The sequence below is a fragment of the Sinohyriopsis cumingii genome, chromosome 10 (assembly GCF_028554795.1).
Source record: "Sinohyriopsis cumingii isolate HCF-2022 chromosome 10, ASM2855479v2, whole genome shotgun sequence".
Classification (NCBI taxonomy): Eukaryota; Metazoa; Mollusca; class Bivalvia; order Unionida; family Unionidae; genus Sinohyriopsis; species Sinohyriopsis cumingii.
The window spans coordinates 2,229,105-2,253,702 of NC_142970.1; the positions used below are offsets into that span (position 1 = coordinate 2,229,105).

At 35.6% G+C, this 24,598-nt stretch overlaps 1 protein-coding gene across 2 annotated transcripts; it reads right to left on the reverse strand.

Moving 5' to 3' along the window:
• Positions 1 to 4,118: 4,118 nt before the first annotated feature.
• Positions 4,119 to 23,856, reverse strand: LOC149789492 (uncharacterized). Of its 2 annotated transcripts, XM_089971519.1 has the most exons (11): positions 23,636 to 23,856; positions 22,042 to 22,144; positions 20,084 to 20,188; positions 18,153 to 18,230; positions 16,576 to 16,683; positions 11,256 to 11,485; positions 10,655 to 10,794; positions 8,154 to 8,322; positions 6,377 to 6,545; positions 5,217 to 5,419; positions 4,119 to 4,729 (listed from the first exon to the last, which is right to left on the reverse strand). In XM_089971519.1, the coding sequence occupies exons 1-11, from the start codon at positions 23,678 to 23,680 to the stop codon at positions 4,718 to 4,720; spliced, it is 1,362 nt and encodes a 453-aa protein (XP_089827645.1). In that variant the 5' UTR covers positions 23,681 to 23,856; the 3' UTR covers positions 4,119 to 4,717. The 2 variants fall into 2 exon arrangements, with proteins under 2 accessions (XP_089827645.1, XP_089827644.1); XM_089971518.1 differs by lacking the exon at positions 4,119 to 4,729 and having other exon boundaries at positions 4,736 to 5,419.
• Between the last annotated feature and the right edge of the window lie 742 nt (positions 23,857 to 24,598).

The following is a 24,598-nucleotide window of genomic DNA, read 5'->3' on the forward strand; positions in this document are numbered from 1 at the left end:
TAGGATGCATATACGTCTGGTGCTAGGGTCTAGGATGCATATACGTCTGGTGCTAGGGTCTAGGAATTATGTTCATCTGGTGCTAGGATGCATATACGTCTGGTGCTAGGGTCTAGGAAGTATATATGTCTGGTGCTAGGGTCTAGGAAGTATGTTCATCTGGTGCTAGGTTCGACGATGCATGTTTATCTGGTGCTAGGGTCTAGGAAGTATATATGTCTGGTGCTAGGCTCTTTGATGAATATACGTCTGGTGTTAGGGTCTATGAAGTGTACATGTCTAGTGCTAGGGACTTGGACGCTTATACGTCAGGTGCTAGGGTCTAGGATGCATATACATCTGGTGTTAGGGTCTATGAAGTGTATATGTCCAGTGATAGGGTCTTGGACGCTTATACGTCAGGTGCTAGGGTCTAGGAATTATGTTCATCTGGTGCTAGGATGCATATACGTCTGGTGCTAGGGTCTAGGAAGTATATATGTCTGGTGCTAGGGTCTAGGAAGTATGTTCATCTGGTGCTAGGTTCGACGATGCATGTTTATCTGGTGCTAGGGTCTAGGAAGTATATATGTCTGGTGCTAGGCTCTTTGATGAATATACGTCTGGTGTTAGGGTCTATGAAGTGTACATGTCTAGTGCTAGGGTCTTGGACGCTTATACGTCAGGTGCTAGGGTCTAGGATGCATATACATCTGGTGTTAGGGTCTATGAAGTGTATATGTCTAGTGATAGGGTCTTGGACGCTTATACGTCAGGTGCTAGGGTCTAGGAATTATGTTCATCTGGTGCTAGGATGCATATACGTCTGGTGCTAGGGTCTAGGAAGTATATATGTCTGGTGCTATCATCTATGAAATATGTATGTCTGGTGCTTGGTTCTAGGATGCATATACGTCTGGTGCTAGGGTCTAGGATGCATATACGTCTGGTGCTAGGGTCTAGGAATTATGTTCATCTGGTGCTAGGATGCATATACGTCTGGTGCTAGGGTCTAGGAAGTATATATGTCTGGTGCTAGGGTCTAGGAAGTATGTTCATCTGGTGCTAGGTTCGACGATGCATGTTTATCTGGTGCTAGGGTCTAGGAAGTATATATGTCTGGTGCTAGGCTCTTTGATGAATATACGTCTGGTGTTAGGGTCTATGAAGTGTACATGTCTAGTGCTAGGGTCTTGGACGCTTATACGTCAGGTGCTAGGGTCTAGGATGCATATACATCTGGTGTTAGGGTCTATGAAGTGTATATGTCTAGTGATAGGGTCTTGGACGCTTATACGTCAGGTGCTAGGGTCTAGGAATTATGTTCATCTGGTGCTAGGATGCATATACGTCTGGTGCTAGGGTCTAGGAAGTATGTTCATCTGGTGCTAGGGTCTTGGACACTTATACGTCAGGTGCTAGGGTCTAGGATGCATATACATCTGGTGTTAGGGTCTATGAAGTGTATATGTCTAGTGATAGGGTCTTGGACGCTTATACGTCAGGTGCTAGGGTCTAGGAATTATGTTCATCTGGTGCTAGGATGCATATACGTCTGGTGCTAGGGTCTAGGAAGTATGTTCATCTGGTGCTAGGGTCTTGGACACTTATACGTCAGGTGCTAGTGTCTAGGATGCATATACATCTGGTGTTAGGGTCTATGAAGTGTATATGTCTAGTGATAGGGTCTTGGACGCTTATACGTCAGGTGCTAGGGTCTAGGAATTATGTTCATCTGGTGCTAGGATGCATATACGTCTGGTGCTAGGGTCTAGGAAGTATGTTCATCTGGTGCTAGGGTCTTGGACGCTTATACGTCTAGTGCTAGGGTCTAGGAAGTATGTTCATCTGGTGCTATGGTCTAGGATGCATATACATCTGGTGTTAGGGTCTAGGAAGTATATATGTCTGGTGCTAGGTTCTTTGATGAATATACGTCTGGTGTTAGGGCCTATGAAGTATATATGTCTAGTGCTAGGGTCTTGGACGCTTATAGGTCTGGTGCTAGGGTCTAGGAAGTATGTTCATCTGGTGCTAGGATGCATATAGGTCTGGTGCTAGGGTCTAGGAAGTATATATGTCTGGTGCTATCATCTATGAAGTATGTATATCTGGTGCTAGGTTCTAGGATGCATATACGTCTGGTGCTAGGATCTAGGAAGTATATATGTCTGGTGCTAGGTTCTTTGATGAATATACGTCTGGTGTTAGGGCCTATGAAGTATATATGTCTAGTGCTAGGGTCTTGGACGCTTATAGGTCTGGTGCTAGGGTCTAGGAATTATGTTCATCTGGTGCTAGGATGCATATAGGTCTGGTGCTAGGGTCTAGGAAGTATATATGTCTGGTGCTATCATCTATGAAATATGTATGTCTGGTGCTTGGTTCTAGGATGCATATACGTCTGGTGCTAGGGTCTAGGATGCATATACATCTGGTGCTAGGGTCTAGGAATTATGTTCATCTGGTGCTAGGATGCATATACGTCTGGTGCTAGGGTCTAGGAAGTATGTTCATCTGGTGCTAGGGTCTTGGACACTTATACGTCTGGTGCTAGGGTCTAGGATGCATGTACATCTGGTGTTAGGGTCTATGAAGTATATATGTCTAGTGCTAGGGTCTTGGACGCTTATACGTCTAGTGCTAGGGTCTAGGAAGTATGTTCATCTGGTGCTAGGTTCTAGGATGCATATACGTCTGGTGCTAGGATCTAGGAAGTATATATGTCTGGTGCTAGGTTCTTTGATGAATATACGTCTGGTGTTAGGGCCTATGAAGTATATATGTCTAGTGCTAGGGTCTTGGACGCTTATATGTCTGGTGTTAGGGTCTAGGAAGTATATATGTCTGGTGCTATCATCTATGAAATATGTATGTCTGGTGCTTGGTTCTAGGATGCATATACGTCTGGTGCTAGGGTCTAGGATGCATATACGTCTGGTGCTAGGGCCTAGGAATTATGTTCATCTGGTGCTAGGATGCATATACGTCTGGTGCTAGGGTCTAGGAAGTATATATGTCTGGTGCTAGGGTCTAGGAAGTATGTTCATCTGGTGCTAGGTTCGACGATGCATGTTTATCTGGTGCTAGGGTCTAGGAAGTATATATGTCTGGTGCTAGGCTCTTTGATGAATATACGTCTGGTGTTAGGGTCTATGAAGTGTACATGTCTAGTGCTAGGGTCTTGGACGCTTATACGTCAGGTGCTAGGGTCTATGAAGTATATTCATCTGGTGCTAGGGTCTTGGATGCTTATACGTCTGGTGCTAGGGTCTAGGAATTATGTTCATCTGGTGCTAGGGTCTAGGGAGTATATGTCTGGTGCTATCATCTATGAAGTATGTATGTCTGGTGCTAGGTTCTAGGATGCATATACGTCTGGTAGTAGGGTCTATGAAGTATATATGACTGGTGATAGGGTCTAGGAAGTATATATGACTGGTGATAAGGTCTAGGAAGTAAATACATCTGGTGCTAGGTTGTATGATGCATATACGTCAGGTGCTAGGGTCTAGGAAGTATATTCATCTGGTGCTATGATCTTTGAAGTATATATGTCTAGTGCTAGGTTCTAGGATGCATATACGTCTGGTGCTAGGGTCTATGAAGTATATATGACTGGTGCTTTGATCTATGAAGTATATATGACTGGTGATAGGGTCTAGGAAGTATATATGTCTGGTGCTAGGTTATATGATGCATATACGTCTGGTGCTAGGGTCCAGAAAGTATATACTTTTGGTTCTAGGGTAGAGATTGATTCGGCTCTCTGTGGTTTGTGGAATCTGTCAGATATCATGCAGAATATTGCCTTAACTTACGTTATAAAGTGAAAACTGAAAGAATGTGGTGCCTACCCCCACCCACCCTATCTGCTGATATGGTTGATACATTCTTCAACTAATCACTTTATTTTGTCAGCGAGAGGTTTATATACCCCCTTGGTCGCCGGTGCAGACGGTATTAATACATGTTATATAATATGAAAATCATATTGATGCGTCCTTTTATTGCAGCATCTGGGTTTTGAATGATACCATTTGTCTTGCAGCAATGATTTGGATAAAATGATGGATAAAACAATTGAAGATGACTATGTTTAAATAAGGGTATAAACAAAGAAATGACTAGGAAACACGTTTGAATTTTTAATTTAATTTAAATTACAATTGCTTTGTTTTCTATATTGTAGTTAAAGAAGAGGGCATAAATTGAACTGTGGTATATGTTATAAAGTTTCTAGAGGTCATCCTTTTTTGGAAGATTTTATTAACAAATTTGTTTAAATATTGTTACTGTACTAAGACCCATCTATATTCCATTTTGATGTGTAGCAGTCATGATGCAAATTGACAAAGTATTCAGTAAAGTACTTGGGTAGTCATTGGAGGAAAATGTTTCCCCATAAGGTTTACACTCACTTCCAGCAATTAACTATAGGACCAAAACATCTATACATCTGGTTCTAATATTTGGTAAGTACATAACTCTGGTGCTAAAGTCTAGGAAATAAATAAGCCTGGTGCTAAGGTGAAGGTACGTGTCAGGTGATAGAGCGAAGTGTCAGGAAAGGATATTTGTATAGTGCTAAGGTCAAGGATTATAAAATTGTGTGAATACATTTCAAGAACATTTTAATGGGTATAAATGAATGATGAGCGAAATTCACTTTAATATTTTTAATCCAGTTTTACATTCAAATTAAACACACCCCATACCATATTTGGTCCTCTTTTGGTTAAGGGTTATCCTGAAATATATGAATTTGATAAAAGTTATAGAACATCAAATTGTTATGTCTTTCTCCCTGTTATTCTCAGGTCGCTCTGTTATCATAACAATATAAAATATGTAAGTATAAATATTCAATCATACTGACATTATTGGACAGAAGGTGTAGAATATGATGGATGGTTACCAGTCTTTATGTACTGACCTTTATAATGCTATAGAACATATCCATTATAATTATACCTAACACCATGTCACTTGGATAATTATAAAACAGAGTAATATTGAATTGAAATTAGCATAAAGTCGGTTTCCTGATGAGCAGGTGTAAACAAACTTTTGTAAGTGGTATACAATGTTATGACTGTACAATATAAGTATGAGGCAACGAAAGACAGTAGTGCGCCCATAAAAGAATACATCAGCAGGAAAATGTAAATTGAGAAAATATAGACATACAACTGAAAGCATTAGCAGACAGCAAAACAGATAAACAGAAGATATACCTGGATGGGAATCAAGGGAACAACATGCCCCACCTCATCCCCAGCTTTATTTATCCACAGGATATGAACTGGATCCTTAGTAATTGTCTGCTGCTGGCAAGTACAAGGGTGAATGCACTCATTGTACCCTTTAAGTTTGTTGATTGAGTGCATTTGGATCTTCTGATCCAGGTAGCCTGCCAGAAAACGCACTTGAATGGGCCCTATGAAAAAAATATTAATATAATTTAACTGGAGAGTGGTCTGTTTCATTATTAGTATTTGACATCAATACATACATACATACATGCATGCAAATTGATACATGCATGCATAGTAAAGATTATACAACTATAATCAAACATGCTCATTTGACTGGATGTTAAGGCATGATCATTTTTTATATTCAACTGCTTTAGTTCATAACAGGTAACTGGTTAAATTGCATGTCAAAAGCTAGTTACTGAATATTAATTTCAACAGAATTAGGAACTGATATATGTACTTCAAGCATATGATAAGTTTACTTGACATGTAAAACGTGACTATTGAACTATGATACCTATTTTGTGTGACACTAAGGATTAATTTTTAAAAAGAGTGAAAACCATCAAAACGAAACTTGTTATACCATATAAATATAAATCTTTACACATATGAAATCCTCAGTGAATGGAAACCTTCTCAAAACAAAAAATACTTTTTTTTTTCTTCAAGTGTTTTACTGTATCAACCAGAGTGTAAAGATAGTAAACATTGTGTAGATTTATGTTACATTTTGAAGTAAATATACTGAATGGATTCTATTCAAAAACGAATTAATAATGAAAGAAACTAAAAGCAATAAATTTTAAAAAGTGACACTATTAATCATAATCAAAATATGTAAAACAAAAACATGAAAAGGCACACAATGAACAATAGAGCCATAAAATGACAAAATGGAAAGACAGAAAAGTGAAATTATCAGCCACTTTTGTAATAGCCATAATAGTCAAAGTTAATATTCACATTTAACAAGCTACAGCAACAATAAGAAAGAAATAAAAATAAAAAATCATTGTAATGTTGACAATTTTTGTACCACTCTCTGGAAAAATGTAGGAGTCAAGACATTTGTTGCTATCTACATCAAACACTAGTACTTAACACAACTCAACTGCTCTCCAGCCATCACACACCTGCATAACAATTAGGTTTTGCTGTTAATCTTGCCTCTTCTTGTAATAAGAATGTCAATAATTGTTCTGGATTCTCTGTATCCATACATTTCTGCCGCACTTCTTCTGGGCAGAAGCTCTCCATCAGCATCCTCACATCATCAACTGAAGAGAAACCTTCAGAGATGAGCTAAGAAACCAGGAAAGAAAGATAAAATACATCAGTACATATGTATCTATTGACAAAACTTTACATAAATGTATAATTATATTAACTGATCAATGTGATAACAAATTGCATCAAGAACACGTTTCCTTCACTAAAATAATGAATGCAATGTGCCACAGATATAGGAAGTGAAAAAGCAGCACATAAAATGGATGAAATTTATCATAAAGTCTGTAAATTAAAAATAAAATATCACGAGTGCTTAAAGTTAAACAAGGTTAACATTAAACAATTAGTGACTTCATTTGTGGCTGATGGCCTCAATGAAAACAATTTTCTTTCCCCGAGTTGCCAAATCATTGTAGCAACAAAAAGTATACCGTTTTGTTACACAAATGTAAATTTTCAAGTTCTTTTTGTGTTACTGATAAATGATGCACACACACTTAACATAAACATCACGTTCAACAGTCTGAGGTCTGATTTTCCTATGCCAATATTATCAGGGATTCCACATTTTGGAGTAAAAAATGTTTCTTTCACAATACTTGTCTGATCCTAATACCTTAGGATCATAAACACTAACTCACCCACCCACCCCCTGGCAATAAGTTTTAGTTATGACAGCTAAAAGTTGTCTGCTCACCTAGGTGGCACTCAGACAGTGATCTTCAGACCAACTGCTATGTGTCATTATACAGCTTCCAGTATATTACTGCTGAAATAATTTCAATGATGTTCATGTAAAGGTTGTTGTTGTTGTTGTAGGGTTTAATGCCAATTTTCAGCACAAGATAGGCTATACATGGCCAGTATTAATGGTGCAGGAAGAACCCGGGAAAAACCCAGAAATAACCACCGACCCATGAGAAGCTACTGGCAAGCTTTCTCACATACCCACATTGGCTGAACCCAAGAATCGAACCAATGCAGACAGAGGATTGGATGGCAGTGATCCGTAACAGTGAGCACTTTAGACCACTTGGACACTAGGGACCCCTCATATAAAGGTTAAGAACTGATGAAAAATATCACAAAGAAGAACAAATGATTGCCTGAAAATTGTATCATATCCTATACATATGTATATCAACATGTCTACAGAATTTAATTTAGCCATTTACAATACTTGCTAAGTGTATTTACAAGGAATACTTCCAAAAAGTATTAGTAAACGAAATATTGAAAACCATAACAAAAATTTTATAAATTGCAGAATTTGCCTCAGAATGTAGCCAAGGCCTTTACATATTCATCACAAATTGCATTTGTCTGTGTTAGGCATGTTTTGAGCAATTGCGTTCACAAAGTATTCTGGATGTTATATGATGATGTACAATTCTCATGATGCAGTGTACAGTGAGGATATATATGACCTATGATCAGATGCTTCATGCTGTTATTATTTAAGCAAACAGATAAAATTACTGAATAAAATGTATACTTCAAATACCTTATAAACTCCAAACAAATAGCATTCTCCTTAGGTATACTCTTTATGAATATTTGTATGTTCTGAGCAACATTAACAAAACAATAAATACAATTTGTAATAAATTATAAAACAAATAAAAGTAATATAAAAAACAAACAAATACCAAACAAGATCATCAGTATAACTGCTCAAACCTTTCTTAAATGATGATCAAGATGCAATGCTGCATGTGCTGCAGCCCCTATTCTTAGCTCATGAACCATCTGACTCATATCGCCGGTCCACAGATAGGATATTGATGAAAACAGGCAATCTCCCTGCGTGAGACTGTAGCCTGGAACGAATCCAGGAATATGGACATTTCTGAAATGAATGAAATCATTATAGAAAGGACAATTATTGGAAGCAGGCAAAGTGTTTTCAACTTTTGACAAGTCAAGCGCCACAAAATGAATGTGGCTTTTCATACTAAGAGAAATTATCAGACACTGGGTTACCTAAATAACCTCCATACTATGGTTGTTGCAACCGTGTTGAGAGAAATTTCATCTGCTTGATATCTAAACATTTATACATCTGGATAAATTATACTTTTATTAAATACCTCAGAGGTCTTAATAATAAGCACAGATATAATATCTTTAACAGCTATTAGTTCCAATAATCCTCTCTGGACCGTACTACACTTGTAAGAGAAGAAACCTATAGCCAGTAAAAGATTTTTGTGCACTAAAAAGAGCTTTGTTTTATAATTCAGCAACCATATTGAACATTAAAGAAAATAGCTTCTTAATTTTAATGCCAAACATGTTAAATTGCAATAAACATGTTAAACAATTTTTACAGAATATTTCGTTTTACAGCATCCTAAAAATGTGATAAAATACATGTCCCATGAAGAGCTGTGAAATGACAGCTTTGACTTCAAACATGTCGTGCTTAGATTATATTTCATTTTGAATTTGACTTTGAAGATGATACAGTAAACAAAAAACAATGAACAGACACTATATGACAGAGTAACATTATATATAATCAAACCTAAAAACAATAAAGTAAATAAGCTATCAATCTTTGAAAAGCAAAGACTTTTGTGAAGTCTTATTTACAAACCATAGCCTTATGAATATGGTTACATGTGTGGCATGGGGTTGTCCATAAAGGACGTCTGCAGATAACACCTGTTTTCCTCCCATTCTTTCCCCCTTGTCCGCATGTGGCTTACCCCCCCCCCCCACTGTGGAAGTCCCCTTCTAGCATTATACACTGCTCTATGGTCTGGCAGTGTAATAGCTGGTGCTCTCAAAATAAAATGCTTACTGATCTCATCACAACATGTAGCTCAAAACAAAGAAAAATCAAACAGAAAGTTCTTTCTTTAAAAAAGTCTTTACTCAGGACATAGAACTAAAGTTGTCATCTCACAGAAAGCTAAGTTCGATAGACTGTCAATGTCTTACTCCACTTCAACAAACGCAGACTGTAGAAAGTCAAATAAGTTGCAAACAACTGACAGACTATAATCACTGCTTTCAGTTGTGAAACTGGATGATGCAGTTGGCAGAATAGCGCTAACAGATTCAGGTTCCACAGCACATATGTATGCCACTTAAGCTTGTGTACTCACTTCTGCATGCCTGTGAATATGGGCATGATTGTGCTTCGCAGCCAGAGATGGAAAGTACATGACACACTGATTACAAATGCGCTTCTTTTATTAGCTGGAAAAATAAAGATATTAAAAACTCTATTAAACAGTAAATTGCACATGTTACTGATTAACACACAAGTGTGCGGAATGCAGCTGGAGTCAATGCTTTCAGATGTACTGTGTGTAGCAGCAGTGTAGTGGTGGCTACTGGAGCCAGTCGCCTGCTTCGAGGAAGGCTGTCACTACCTCTGCAATCGCATGGTCAGCCTGGCTCTTCATCACAGGCCAGGCACTGTATTGTCTGAATTGAGAGCATTATACAGGCAGTGGTGCATCTTACTTGGATATTTCTATACTCACTCAGGTCTGCAGGGCCGCTATGTGGGCCATGTAATCAACCTCAGGCACTGGGAGTCAGACCTATGTATTAATACAAACCCATTCATATATATTATGTGGCACGAATCGTACAAATTGAAATTGACAAAACGTACTGGAATACATGCAGCAGGCATAAAGTAGCTGTTCAACACAGAATATCTTAACAAAAATACTAGCTTGCAGAAGTCCACAAGGTCCTTTACACACCCTCCCCCCCTTGTCCGCATTTGATCAACCTCCCCATCCCCCATCTTTGCGCATGTTCTTTATGGATGATACCCATGGCAACTGGGTTTTTTGAAAGAAGCATTACCTGCTACCAAAGCAATATATTTCATTTAAAAAAATCGGGAACTATCATTATTATTATAACACTATCCTAGTTATGATATTGTGCTTGTCTCTCAATTAAGGGCTGTTATCTTTAAACATAGATGGTACCATAAGAAGAATGTTTAAAAATGATGCCAGGGTACTTTCATTATTCAAAAGTTCAGATGAAAATGATACAAAAACTAAATCGCATCCTGCTAACTCCTACGTACTGAAAGTGACTTCCATGCACCTCGTGTAAGTTTCACTGGAACAGCTGGAACAAGTAATGGTAACCTTTAGCAAGAAATATTACTTTCTATAAAATAATACTGTAAGCAAATAACTTACACACAGTTATCATGTTCCATGCTACTCCTCAGTCTTTCCATAACGTTTGGCAGCATTGTGGCAATCACCTGGGCCAAATTTAAAAACACTTCCCATGTGGCTGATGACAACATCCTTCCCACTTCTGCATAGTTCTTATGCTGAGAATAAAAATGAAATCTTTAATTAAAAAAACTAATAAATATAACCCAAGCCTATTAAACTGAAATATATATATATATATATGTATATATATATATATATATATATATATATATATATATATATATATATATATATATATATATATATATATATATATATTGGGGACATTGCATTTAACAATAAGTCAGCAACTGTATTTTAAGTATCTGACAGTTAAAATATTTTAATATTTTGTATTGGCATGAAATGAGATTAAACAGTTAGAAATGCTAAATTCATGAATGAAATAACTAAGTATTGTGAAATGTTATATCCTTGATGATTTTCAACTTTGAGGAAGATCGCAACAGGCATATAAAGTACTCGGGGGAGGCAAATATTAAATTGCTCATTATAACTGTCTTACAATGCACTATAGTAATGATCTTATTTTGAATTGTAATTGTACATTACAAACTTGTAAAAATTCCTGTATGTCCATTGTCCTCGGTCGTGATTGGACACTACTAAGCAGTCTTTTTTTGGGTGCCAACTTTCTTAAGGCATCATTCTGCGGTGGCTGGATTTGGCCATAGTCTCTGGATTCCTCACAATTTTGCTGCTGCTGGTCATTGGTGGTGATTAATTGCCTATACCCTCTATAGGCATTGATAATCTTTCCCAGATCTGCATGATTTAAACTGCATCCTAAATATAAAAAGATCAAAACAACATGTTAGCAAATGTATATATGCATCTGTCAAGTCTTACCTGTCCATACATAATGATTTCAGGTACTAGTTTTTTATTTTAATTTGAAAAACATAAATGTCATTTTAATTAGAAACAAAACTATATATCCCACAAAAATTGAATCACAAATTAGCTACCAAGACATATTGTAAGATAAAGCTAACTTATACACACCTATTAAAAGTATATCTGATGATTTAGCAGAAAAGTGGGTTACTAGTTTCAATGAATTATGAACACTGAATTATGAACATCAACATCAATGATGTGAACATCTGTAAGCCAATGAAATGTGGATGTGTGCTTGTGTGTAATTTGGATTTTTAAAGTAGCTTAAACAGTTTTTCAGTCATATTGTTACAATGTCTGTATTGTGGCAGTTTAAAGCTGACCATTCCTAACACTAACCTCTTAATGCTGAGCGCATAGCAAGGCAACTGACAGTAACATTTATAAAAGTCTTTGGTATGACTCAGCTGGGGTTCAAACCCACAACCTCACACATCTGTGGTGGTCACTCTAGCCCCTAGGCAACCAGAGCAGTAAGTCAATGAAGTTAAGAACACTGAAAGGAGAGGATTAAAACCCACAAAGAATCATGCCTTTATTGCACAATAATACATAATAAAATTAAAATATTGTTTGATTTCAAAAGACATAATCTGTGTTACAGGTTTTAGATTGATCTTATAATAACATTGAGAAAGATAAGATTCATAGGATGGATGACACACTCACCTTTTGTCCAATGTCAAACATTTTTCTTCACTGATCAAAAGAAATGAACATTTGCTCTTATAGTGACATTGACTGTCATATATTTTCATATTGTTGTATTATATAAGTAGGGTACAAGAACAAAGATGCACTAAATCATTTGAAGTGTACTTAACAACAAAATGCAAAAACAATGGTAAAAAACATACAGCATCTATTCGCAAATAGGCATGTTTGCATATATAGGCCTACCACACCAAACACAATAGGAAAAGTGCACAACCCATGCATAAGCTGATCCATAAGTCCAGCTGTAATGAAAATCTTGTTATTGCTAATCCGAGAGGATAGTCATACCAACATGGAGATGCAGTACAGGATGTACTAGAGTTCAGGTAAGGTATGTGATATAATTCTGGGTTAACTACAACAATATATGCCAGTGGTAAAGAAGAAAACATAAATCTTCAAGTCTGGACCATGTCCCACAAATAAGGCAACCTTTCTTCTCACACAGATTTCTTTTGTTCTAAATTATTTGGCTTATACACACAATTATAATGTGAATTAAGATACTTATCTGAACAGAACTCAGCAAAGCATGCAAAACAATATAACTGACTGGCAAGAAAGGCTGAAATGAAAGACAAAATTACACATAAACATTGGGATGAATAAACTATAGACATGTATGCCATTTAAAGTGTTACAAGTCAAATCATCAAAGGTCTCTCATTAAAGCCGACTGTCTTTGATCTTAGTGAGTTTGAGCAACTGCTTCAGCCATCAACTTTTGAAGTGTTAACACATATTTTCATGCCTAATTACAGTAGCTGGCTTAACAAAAAGTCTCATGTTTCCTAATCACAGGTTATGCTTTGGATGCAAGTTAAAGGAACTGCTAATAATTAATCAAAACTTTGACAGATGTGACAATGATAGGAGAATCAGTGATGATGTAAAATACATTAGGGATTGGAGTGAGCATACAGTAATCTTGTGTATAACTTTATCTGTTATTACTTTGTTAGTTTTGCTAAATACTGGTCTTTTGATAGCATAATATTAATGTTAATAATAATGCATACAAAATAATAATAATGATACTGTTACTACTACTAATAATAATGCAAATGCTATTCAGTTTATAGTGCATGCATTTGTCATGCACCTAAAGTTTTTTTTATATAGCAAAACCTGCATTCAATGATCAATGTGTGTCTGCTGTAGTAAGGTTTGACTCTCTCTCTCTGTCTGATATATATATATATATATATATATATATTATGTGTGTGTGTGTGTGTATATATAGAGAGAGAGAGAGTGAGAGAGAGATGCAGAGAGAGAGAGAGAGAGAGAGTACACATATTAATAATAATAATGAGGACTATGTATAGCGCCTAATCTTTAAGCGCTTTACAACATCTGTAAGATAAAAAACATAATAATATTATTACAAAAACAAACAACATGAAATTAGAAAAACATTAAAAAGTAAAAAAACTAGCTGAGAATATTTCAGGTAGGAAACATTATTAGGTCTTTAAGTTTGTTCTTGCAGTCGAAATAAGTGAGTTTTGAGAGCCCTCTTGAATGGGATCACTGTGCCCTTTTTTCTAAGTTCAGTGGGCAATTCATTCCACATTGCTGGGCCCTGGTATGCAAAAGAACGCTGTCCATATGACTTTGTTTTCATAGTGGGAATAATGAGTATACGATTGTCAGAAGAGGAGCGTAAGTATCTTGCTGGTGTGTACACATGAGTGAGGTCAGATAGGTATGTTGGACCAGAGTCCGACAGTGAAATGTAGCACAGAGAACAAATTTTGTGTTTGATTCTGGATCGAATGGATAGCCAGTGTAGGGTAGAGAACCGCGGGGAGGTGTGCTCTGATCGTGGTACTCTAAGTATGATCCGAGCAGCTGTGCTTTGAACTTTTTGAAGTTTCTGGAGTAGATATTGAAATGAACCAGACAGAATTGAGTTACAATAGTCCAGTCTTGATAGTACTAATGAACGCACAAGTGTTTTAGTGGCATCAACTGAAAGATATTTGCAAATTGAGCTGATGCGTCTCAGCTCAAGATATGCAGCCTTGCATATGTTCATGACATGTTGGTGCAATGTGAGAGTACTGTCCATAGTAACAACTAGGTTTCGTACTGACTGCGTGAATTTAATGTTGGTGTTGCTGATATTTATTGTTTTAGGTAAAGAATGTGAATGAGAAAGTCTTTGTGTTGTGATCAGAATGGCCTCAGTTTTATCATCATTCATCTGCAGCTTGTTACAAGTCATCCATGCTTTCACATCAGAAATGCACCTCTCTACACCTTGGATGATAGCATCAACTTCAGTTGGGTGGCTAGATTGGTATATTTGGGTGTCATCAGCGTACAATTGGTGAGACACTCGATGATGATCTATGACACTTGAGAGCGACTGAGTGTACAGAATGAAGAGAACAGGTCCAAGAACAGACCCCTGTGGAACACCACAACATAGATCAACTGGGCTGGAGTGTATTCCATTTGCAGATACAATTTGTGTCCTGTTGACCAAGTAGGACTTTAACCACAGTAAGGTTGTATCATGAATGCCAAATACATGCTGGAGATGGTGAAGTAATATATCATGGTCTATTGTGTCAAATGCTGCAGACAAATCAAGGAAGGTGAGGACTAATCGTTCCGCTATCCAATGCATAGAGAACATCATTAACTACTTTTAGAAGAGTAGCTTCAGTACTGCGATATGCAGATTGTACATTGCTGAAAAGACTCTTTGAATTTAGATGAGATACAAGCTGGGATAGAACAACCTTTTCTAAGATTCTTTAAATGAATGGGAGATTAGAAACTGGGTGGAAGTTCTTTAAATCGTTATGGTCTAGGGTTGGTTTCTTCAGCAGAGGCTTTACAATGGCAGTTTTGAAAAATGATGGGAATTCCCCAGATGAGAGAGAGGTATTAATAGCATCAGTTAGTGAAGGCAATACTGGATCTAAGCACTTAAGCAGCAGCGATGTTGGAATTGGATCAAGTTCACATGACTTTGGTGCACTCTTCATCACGACTGTACGTACAAAATCCATAGAGACACGTTCAAATGCTGCTAATGGTTGCTACTCAAATTCTGTATCCCAACTGTATGGTGACGACGAGTCAATTGAAATTGTGGTGTCAAGCTTATCTCTAATGGTTTGTACTTTGTCACGGAAGAAATTTGCAAACATGTCCAGAAGGTGGACTGGAGAGAAGGTAGTTGTAAGTGGTGTTTATTTGTTCCTTGACATTAACTTGTTAGTAATCTTGAAGAGTTCTTTGCAGCTGGAATTTTCCATGATCTTAGTAGTGTGGTGGGCTGATTTTGCTGCATGGACTATATTTGTGACATTCTTCTTAGCGACTTCATAGATTTGCTTATGAATAGTGAGTCTGGTGGAAAGCCAGAGCCTCTCAGCTTTATGGCAGTCTCTTTTAGCAGTGCAAAGCTGGTCCCTAACACTGTTATACCATGGAGAACACTTTTGAATTGATACTCTGTACTTGGTAGCTGGGGCATGTTTGTCAAGTAATGAATGCAGAAAGTTATCGAGTTGCTCTGTGGTAGGAGGTAAGCAAGTTGTTAGGTTAGCTTGGATGTCGTGCATTAGTTTGGTTCTATTTATCATACGGAGGTTTCTCTTAGTAGCAGATAAAGGTGGAGGGTTAGAGACTGATACGTCAAGATGGCATATAATCCTGAGGTGATCTGATGCAAGGTCATGGGATACCAAAGAGGACTGCAGAATGTTATCATCAGGTCTATGTACCAAAGAGAATTGAAATTGTTATCATTTGATTTTACAGAGCAATGCAGGATAATACAAGCAGATGTTTTATAAAATAAATACATAATATTATCATACACATTAGAGATTTTTGAATTGGTACTCTACAGAGATTTGAACCTGACTGTGGGTCAACAGAACAAATCCAAATATCATCACAGCCATATAAATAAATATAGACACATTTTTGGGTCAAAATCAGATCGAAATTGTGGACTCATCTATGTTAACCTATTAAAACAATGTGATGTAAAATCATCTAATAAAGATCATATATTTCACTGATTATTGAACTTCAACAATATTACTATCATCTTAAAAAGTTTAATTGAAATCAGAGATATAGCCGTTTGAGTGGTAAGTAGTAACAGCTAATAGGCATTCAGATACTCTAGACTATAACAAAACTGAGAAAAACAGGTGGTAGCCTTTCTGCACTTACATTCATGCATTGCAAAAAGTACCAAACAATTACTGCATATTAAATACAAATACCTTTTCGTCTCTCATGAGGGGACTGGAATTTCACATTATCAGGCCACCATTCTGGCCTATAAATGGAAATCCCCCAAAAATCTCGACTGACTCCATGCTTGAAAGAAACTAGTATTGAAAGAAAATAATAGCTGTGAGAAAATTACATGATTTCTCTGATAAATAATAATAAAAGATTTTAAATATATGGAACAAAATACTGTTGCTGAGTGAAAGTCTATAATATTATTTACTACAATGAAAGAATCAGTTGTAACGGTTTGAGAGGAGGCTCATGAAACAAAATGATAATGCGCAAACTGTAGCAACAGAAATTCTGGAACCAAAAAATCATTTGCTTTATTTCGTAATTATGTATATAACTGTTTTCATTCTTGCTATGACATGCGTGTGTCTTAGTGACAATAATGGGTCAGATTTTCAAACAATAATCGATTCGACATAACCAACTAATAATCAATTATAATCGGTTAATAAGAGCAAATTTTAATGTTTGTTTGCTATACTGTTATATATTTGCTTAAGAGTTCAAAAGATTCATAAATGTACAGGAGTAATCTCTTTTTAATGGCATGCATACTTTAACCTGATAAAAATAATTTTAAAACTTCTATTGTGTTTTGTTACCACATAGTCAGTATAGATTTCCTATAATATGTGCAGTTTCATATTTTTTATATTATAACATATGAACATATCACTTTATGTGATTCTGATTGGTCCAATAAAGGCCCTGAAATTATGGAGAAGCATTCTATTTACTGATTGACTGTGATTGTGGAGAAACTCTTTTTAACTCCACATTCTGTAACTTTTTGTGTTCAATGAAATTTTATGGCTGTCATGGTGTCCTGTTTCAATATGGTTAATTTGGTTTGTTATATCAAATATAACATCTCATAACATGAAAAATGGCTAAAACCACCAAAACATGAACAATAACAACAAGTACAACTATTGGTATTGCTCAGTTGATATCAGGGATGGGTGGGTGGGTGGAGGTAAATTTGTAGTATGGAATCCACCCTGCAAATTGCCTACAGAAATGTTATAATCAGCAGTCGGGTGTCTTCTGTGGTCAATGGCCATGTCACTATTAACCTATTAACCAAATAGTGGTTTCACCTTGTCTTCCATTGGTGGCAGCCCGGTGTTTCTTAACCAAGCAGTGGTGTCACCCTGCCTTCAACTATGTGTTTGTGTGGGTGTGTATATATGTGTCTGTGTGCACAACAATTTTTTAAAAAACCATCATATACAGGCTGAAGCTTTATCAAACAAAATTTCAATGAAGTAGCAATATCTGATTACACCAATGCTGCTCATTATCAATAATTATTAATTATTATTTTCCAGTTGTATTAATTCCTACTACATGCCAATTAGCACGTGATTTAAAGTGACATAATGTACCATTAAAACATGTCTACCATTAAAAGATATCTAACAAAATACAATGCCAGTAATAATATGGACAATTAACCAATGTACCTGAATCAAATCGATGAAAAAATTCAAAACATTTGTATCAAGCAAAATTTTCATGGATTACTTAAAAATTTCATTCTACAACCTACCTTCTTCTCTCACCAGACAGCTTGCAAGGATACGGAGATCATCCATTGTGTATGTGTCCGGCTCACGAGGATGAAACACTATAATGAAAATGAAAACGAAAAAAAGGTCAGTTTCAAAAAATACATAATGCTTGTCTTTTTGGTACAAAAATCCTTCAACTGCTCCAAATTTCAATCATATGCAGACTTGACTCAATGAAAGTGTCATAATTATTTAAGATCATTTCACCTTACACTCAGTAAATAGTGATAAGTTATTTTCTCTTATTTTTAAGTGCAATTGGCAGTGTAAGAAATGTCAAAGATTTTAATTCTGTACTTTAAAACTTAAATCATTTTTAATACAATAAAAACAAGTATAGGGACTATGGAACATAAATTTAACAAATAGATTAATGTTCCACCAAAATGCAGGTAAAAGAAACATTAATGCTACGAATAATGTGATACATTTTCAAGTTTAGAAATATGGCATACATGCCAGGTTAGACATAGGTTTTCATACACTTGTATTTGAGAAATTAAATGATATCTGAAGACAGTTTTGATTGTACAGTAGTCCTTCTCTTATATATATATATATATATATATATATATATATATATATATATATATATATATATATATATATATATATATATATATATTATATATAGAGGCACCCAATTGGCACCAGAAAAGAGAGAAAGGGACTATATGTAATATGTAGTAAGAAAGCTATATGTTGTTGTCGTAGGGTTTAAAACCATTTTTCAGCACTTGATAGGCTATACATGGTGGCCAGTATAAATGGTGGAAGAAGAACCCGGGTAAACCGGGAAAGAACCACCGACCCACGAGAAGCTACTGGCAAGCTTTCTCACATACCCACACTGGCAGAGCCTGAGACTCAGAACCCACGCAGACAGACGTGAGATAGCTATAACTAACTTCAATGCATTTAATATCTTTGTTTCAAAGGAATATTAAGTATTAAAAGGTTCTTCCTGTCGTAAGAACAGACTTATTTCAACCAAACATACATTAATAACTTAAGTTTTAAGCATGATAAGCAGGTGGAGATTTATTTGCATGTACATTGAAAAAACCATTCAAAAACTCCATGTAAATCTTGGTACAAACATCAGCTGGCATTTAGAATCATTCTCTTTCCATTTACCCCCTATTACTCGATACTGCTTAATAATCTTACCTGGTACACTAATGTTTATTGGAGTCTTTCCAACATTTACATTGTTCATAATTCTTCTACAAAAACTATCAAACTCTCCCGATTGTTGAAGAGTCAAATAACTTTAACGTTTTCTATTAAATTATTGCATTTCTGTTTACATGACGAAATGTACAAGTTTTGTGATGATTTATTCCTATACTGCTAACTGTACAGTAACATAATTTAATCATGTCGAGCTACAATCATCAAAGCAAAAATTTTCATAGCTGTGCAAAGACAATTATTTTATCACAACATTGCTGAACCAACTCCTGTAAATGGATCTTTTTTAAAATAGAATTTGATATAATTATATAATAATAACCATTATTGGTACATGTTATAATGTAGTTTGGAAAACAATTCTTTAATTATTGATAACCTGAAATTGGGAAACAGACATCAGTAACTAATAGGATTAATTACCTTAATTAACAAATTAAGATTGGTTCTGGACACATTGAAATAAAAATTGGCTGCATGTGAGTGAGAAATTGAGCCTAAAATGATGACCACATGCTTCAGCAGAGGGAATTTTTGTACAAAAAATCTTAACTGCTGAGAAAACTGGCCTTGTAAAGGAGGTGGCCATTGGTGATGGTGGGAGTCATATATGGGGAAGGGGGTCATTGTATTTCTTTTTCATTAATGAGTATAACATTTTGTATGCCTAGTACAGAATCGAGAGTTAGAAAGGTATTTATTTAAGACACATTACCTTTAAGCTTTTTAGGTTCTTCAACTTCAATGGGCTTTTCACAAGCCTCAACAAACTTAGTTCGCACTACTACATCCTCTACGAATTTCTTCATGTTGGATGAACCTGAAGATAGTGTATATGATATTGTTTTTAATAAACCAATACCTTCAAACCTGGTGGTAATATAAAAAAAAAAAATGAATGCAATTTATAGGCCAGTTTGATAACATTATTTACCTCACTGAAAGAGCAACTGCAGAGTTATCATTCTTGCATGAGCGAACATCAGTCACTTCTGGAGAGCATTGTAACAATGGATTTAAACAAAGGAAAAGGCCATCCATCAAAATGAAACATTACGAGTACGTAACATAAACGCTCTGAAAAATACCATTCTTTACTTGAATCATAAAACGTTGATTGATTTAAAACCTCTGATGCTTTTGAAATCTTCTTTCAACAGGAAATAAATTGTAAAATGTTTCATTTGCTGTCACTTTACAATTTTAAGTTGAATGAAACATGATAATTTATTGCTACCAAACTTAATCACGTTCAGACAATTGGGACTTCACGCTTAATAATATGAATCTTTGAACTAGATTTAAAATGTATTTTAGTAGAATTGTATGTGTAGTTTGTTTGCTTACATAAATGTTTACCATAGTTTTATTTCAAGTAATGGAAAGTTTACATACTCTTGAGGGGCTGAAAATTTTAAATATGTGGGAGAAATAAAGAAACAAACATCACTGATAAATATACCAAAGCAATTATCCTTCCTTTTGGGCAATGAAAAAAGGGATCTTGAAAATACTAATTACCCAAGAACAACAATAACATAGCAAACTTGTGAAGAAATATGGGGTTCGAATTTACATGAGTACATCAAAGAAAACTAATATACATTATGATGGTGTGTGTATATATATATATATATATATATATATATATATATATATATATATATATATACACATTCATAATACTACATTGTAGATACAAATTAAATCATAGCTATGTGCATATCTTCTCTAATTTTTCATGATTATTTCCACAATAGCCCGACATAAAAGTTCATAGCAGTAATTGATATTTTTAATGTAAGCATCCGTCTATAAATAATTTATACAATCTGAAAGTTTTAATCTTGATTTGGAGTTTTGTGCTCAGGAGATTGATAAGTATTAGCCATTGTTGCGGCTGAGAAATCATGCAACTCGTATTGCTTCCTCTCCAACCCCTTTAAATAGGGATGTAAGCCATGTGTTCCTGTAAGTCCATCTATTCACTAGGCTATAGGATATTTGTGTGATATATATGATGGTATTTTTCGCCCAAGATATACCTTTGATAAGTAAAAAAGAAAATCAGTTTAATATAATTTGTGTTATTTCCAACAAAATTGTTCCTATGTAAGCATAAATAATATAAAAAGTAAGTATTCCTCGAACATGTGTAATTTTTTCCTTTTCACACAATATAATGCTTAGATTGTTTTCGTACAATGTCTCAACACAAAAAATGAATATCATGTACACTTTCTGTGTATTATCATCACTCTAAGGATGAATAGTCTTGATGGAATGGCTTACCCTCTATGAAAATTAGAAGTGCTGTTACTATTAACATAGTGTACAAAATATGTAAGCTGTAGAAACTACAATATAAACATTAAAACTTACAATAAATATAACTTATTTGTATTTTCACTCTAAACCACATATTAAATTTAATACATACATACTTGTGTGCATGCCTTTTTTGTAGGATGGGGATACTCAAATTTACTTAGAAATTTTATAGCATTTAGATGCTAAACTTTATGACTCTTCAATAAGATGGAAGCTCATAATAAAGAATAACAAATATGCCAGGTATGACACTCTTATAAACTAAAAGATGATTTAACTGACCGACATATATTAGACCACTAAATATATGAGATTAAATACAATCCTAACATAAACACTTACCAAAAAATTTAATTTGTGGTACTGGCCTTGTCTTGTTTGGCTTTGGCAAATACAACATCACAAAGCTTGGCTCATCATCTGAATTTTCCATCCAAATCTTAGCCTGCAAAAATAAAAGGCACATTATTAGCATACATCTTTCTGCTATTTAAAAATATAAAATAAAAATAATTTTAAATTAAATATAAATTGTTCTTTAAAAATTTAACACTACCTTTCTTTAACCAGTCTTTTCAATCCTGATTTTAGAATGATCTGCATCTTAAATGTCACCAAGAAACATTCCTGATGAAAATGATTAATCTCTATGAGTTTTTTTTTACGACTGTGGCCATGTACTAAAAATTGGATGAAGAAAAAAGGACTTTGAGTGGAATCATCACAATATAGAGCAGTAAGAATTTGAATATGTGCAGCATTTACTGTGACATACTAGCATGCAACATTCAATCAGGACTATATTGGATCACACCTTCAGCTTCATTTCGTCCAAAAATGTCTATGTAATAAAACATTGATTTTGCTACATGAACTTCTAGTGGTGTCTAAATTATAACCTTCCAAAGAAACGTGGGTGTACAAAAATCCAAATGAAGTGAACACTTGCCACTTAAAGGTATGTAATCAAATTCTATAAAATGACACCCATTTCTGAAATAATCAGTGTTGAATGTCTACATGACCTGTGTGACTTTTACTATACTATAAAACAAGAGTATGAAAAATCCAGGGGACCATGAAATATTATTTTAAGCTATAGATAAGGAAGGGGCCCATCAGTACGATTTGCATCGGTGCACAAATATCCTAGCTATGTCAATGATTTTAAGACTTGGATTTGCCAAGAAAATGATGCATCAGTTACACGGCAATTTAATATAAACAAATTCAACCAATGTCATCTTATGCCTAAACCTGTGTTATACAAGGCACAGCAGTGTTCTGTGGGGATCTGTGAAGAGACCATTAATATTTTCCTATGAACTTGTGACTTGTCCCTTGGGCCACAGGGGCTCGTATCGTTGTTTAAAATTGACCTGTCATACATGTACTATATAATAACTACAACGGCGGGAAAATGATTTGGCATTCATTAAAGGTACGATATTAAGTCAAACTTTTGATAGGGATACATAGTCGAATGCCTGAGCTAAACATTGGTACCAAATGTATTACGCTACGAGAAATGTGGCTTGAAATAACTGCGTTTATTTATTAATGGGTCGCGCGCGAAAGGAGAGAAGTGTCCTCCCTTGTAGTTATTATATAGTACATGTATGACAGATCAATTTTAAGCAACGATTCGAGCCCCTGTCCCTCGGCAAGCTACCTGGAAAAAAAAACTGGAATAACAGTACATTGGTCAGATACCTTTAATGCTCCTTGACAAGCATAAAAACACAAGAAATAAGCAAGAAGGAAAACAAAACAGTTTAGTCATTTAAATCGTTTATATGGCATTATGTACAGATCAAAAAATAAACTTGTAGCTTGTTTTCTTTAACCATCTTATACTAAAAATTATAACTGTTTAAAACAGTGTTTTATCCTAACAATTATATAATATTATTGATAAGATGAAATACTACTGTACCTTCTTCTCCAAAGCTCTCCAAAATCTAGCGTCCCGGTTTTCCATTGTTTCTGACTTCTGCAACACTTAAACTGAATATGGTTAAACGAAAAAATTCAATATTTGACAATTTCTTTCTTTAAAGTACATGAGCGGCTTTGCCAGTCAACAACATCCTGCGAACGAGCCAATGAGAATCCGGTGCTTTGTCCGGTGCTTGTATTGGGATTTGTTTAATAATATACCTCGTTCTTCCCGGGAAATCCCCTAAAAGAAAGAACCACCGACCCACGGGAAGCTACTGGCAAGCTTTCTCACATTGGCCGAATCCGAGACTCGAACCTACGCAGACAGAGGTGAGATGGCAGTGATCCGTAACGGAGGGCGCTTTAGACCACTCGGCCACTCGGGGCCCCTCAATCATGGACTGAAGTTAGCTGTGGAGACATGTTGTTTACAAAGGACCATTATCTTAAAGTGCAATCTTCAGTCATGGACAAATGTTAAGCGCACACTGCAGATGTTACAATAATAAATGATTAAGACAACTCATGAAGCATTTGAAAAGAATGTATTATTTAATTCTTTTATGGACCTTAAAATGTAAACATAATTGACTAACATAGGGAATGCAATTTCTTTGCACATTTCGGTGAAGTAGATACTTAAATAACTCAGATGAATCAATTAATACAATATTTTTTAAATCCGGGCACGTTATAACGAAATGGCAATATAGGCTCCAACTTAAACTTCATCGCAAGGTCAGTCAACAGTAGATACTCATAAAGCGAGTGAAAATTTCAGTTATATATCACTGTTCCAACAAGGGTCCCGAGTGGCCGAGTGGTCTAAAGCGCTCTCCGTTATGGATCACTGCCATCTCACCTCTGTCTGCGTGGGTTCGAGTCTCGGATTCGGCCAATATGGGTATGTGAGAAAGTTTGCCAGTAGCTTCTCGTGGGTCGGTGGCTCTTTCCGGGG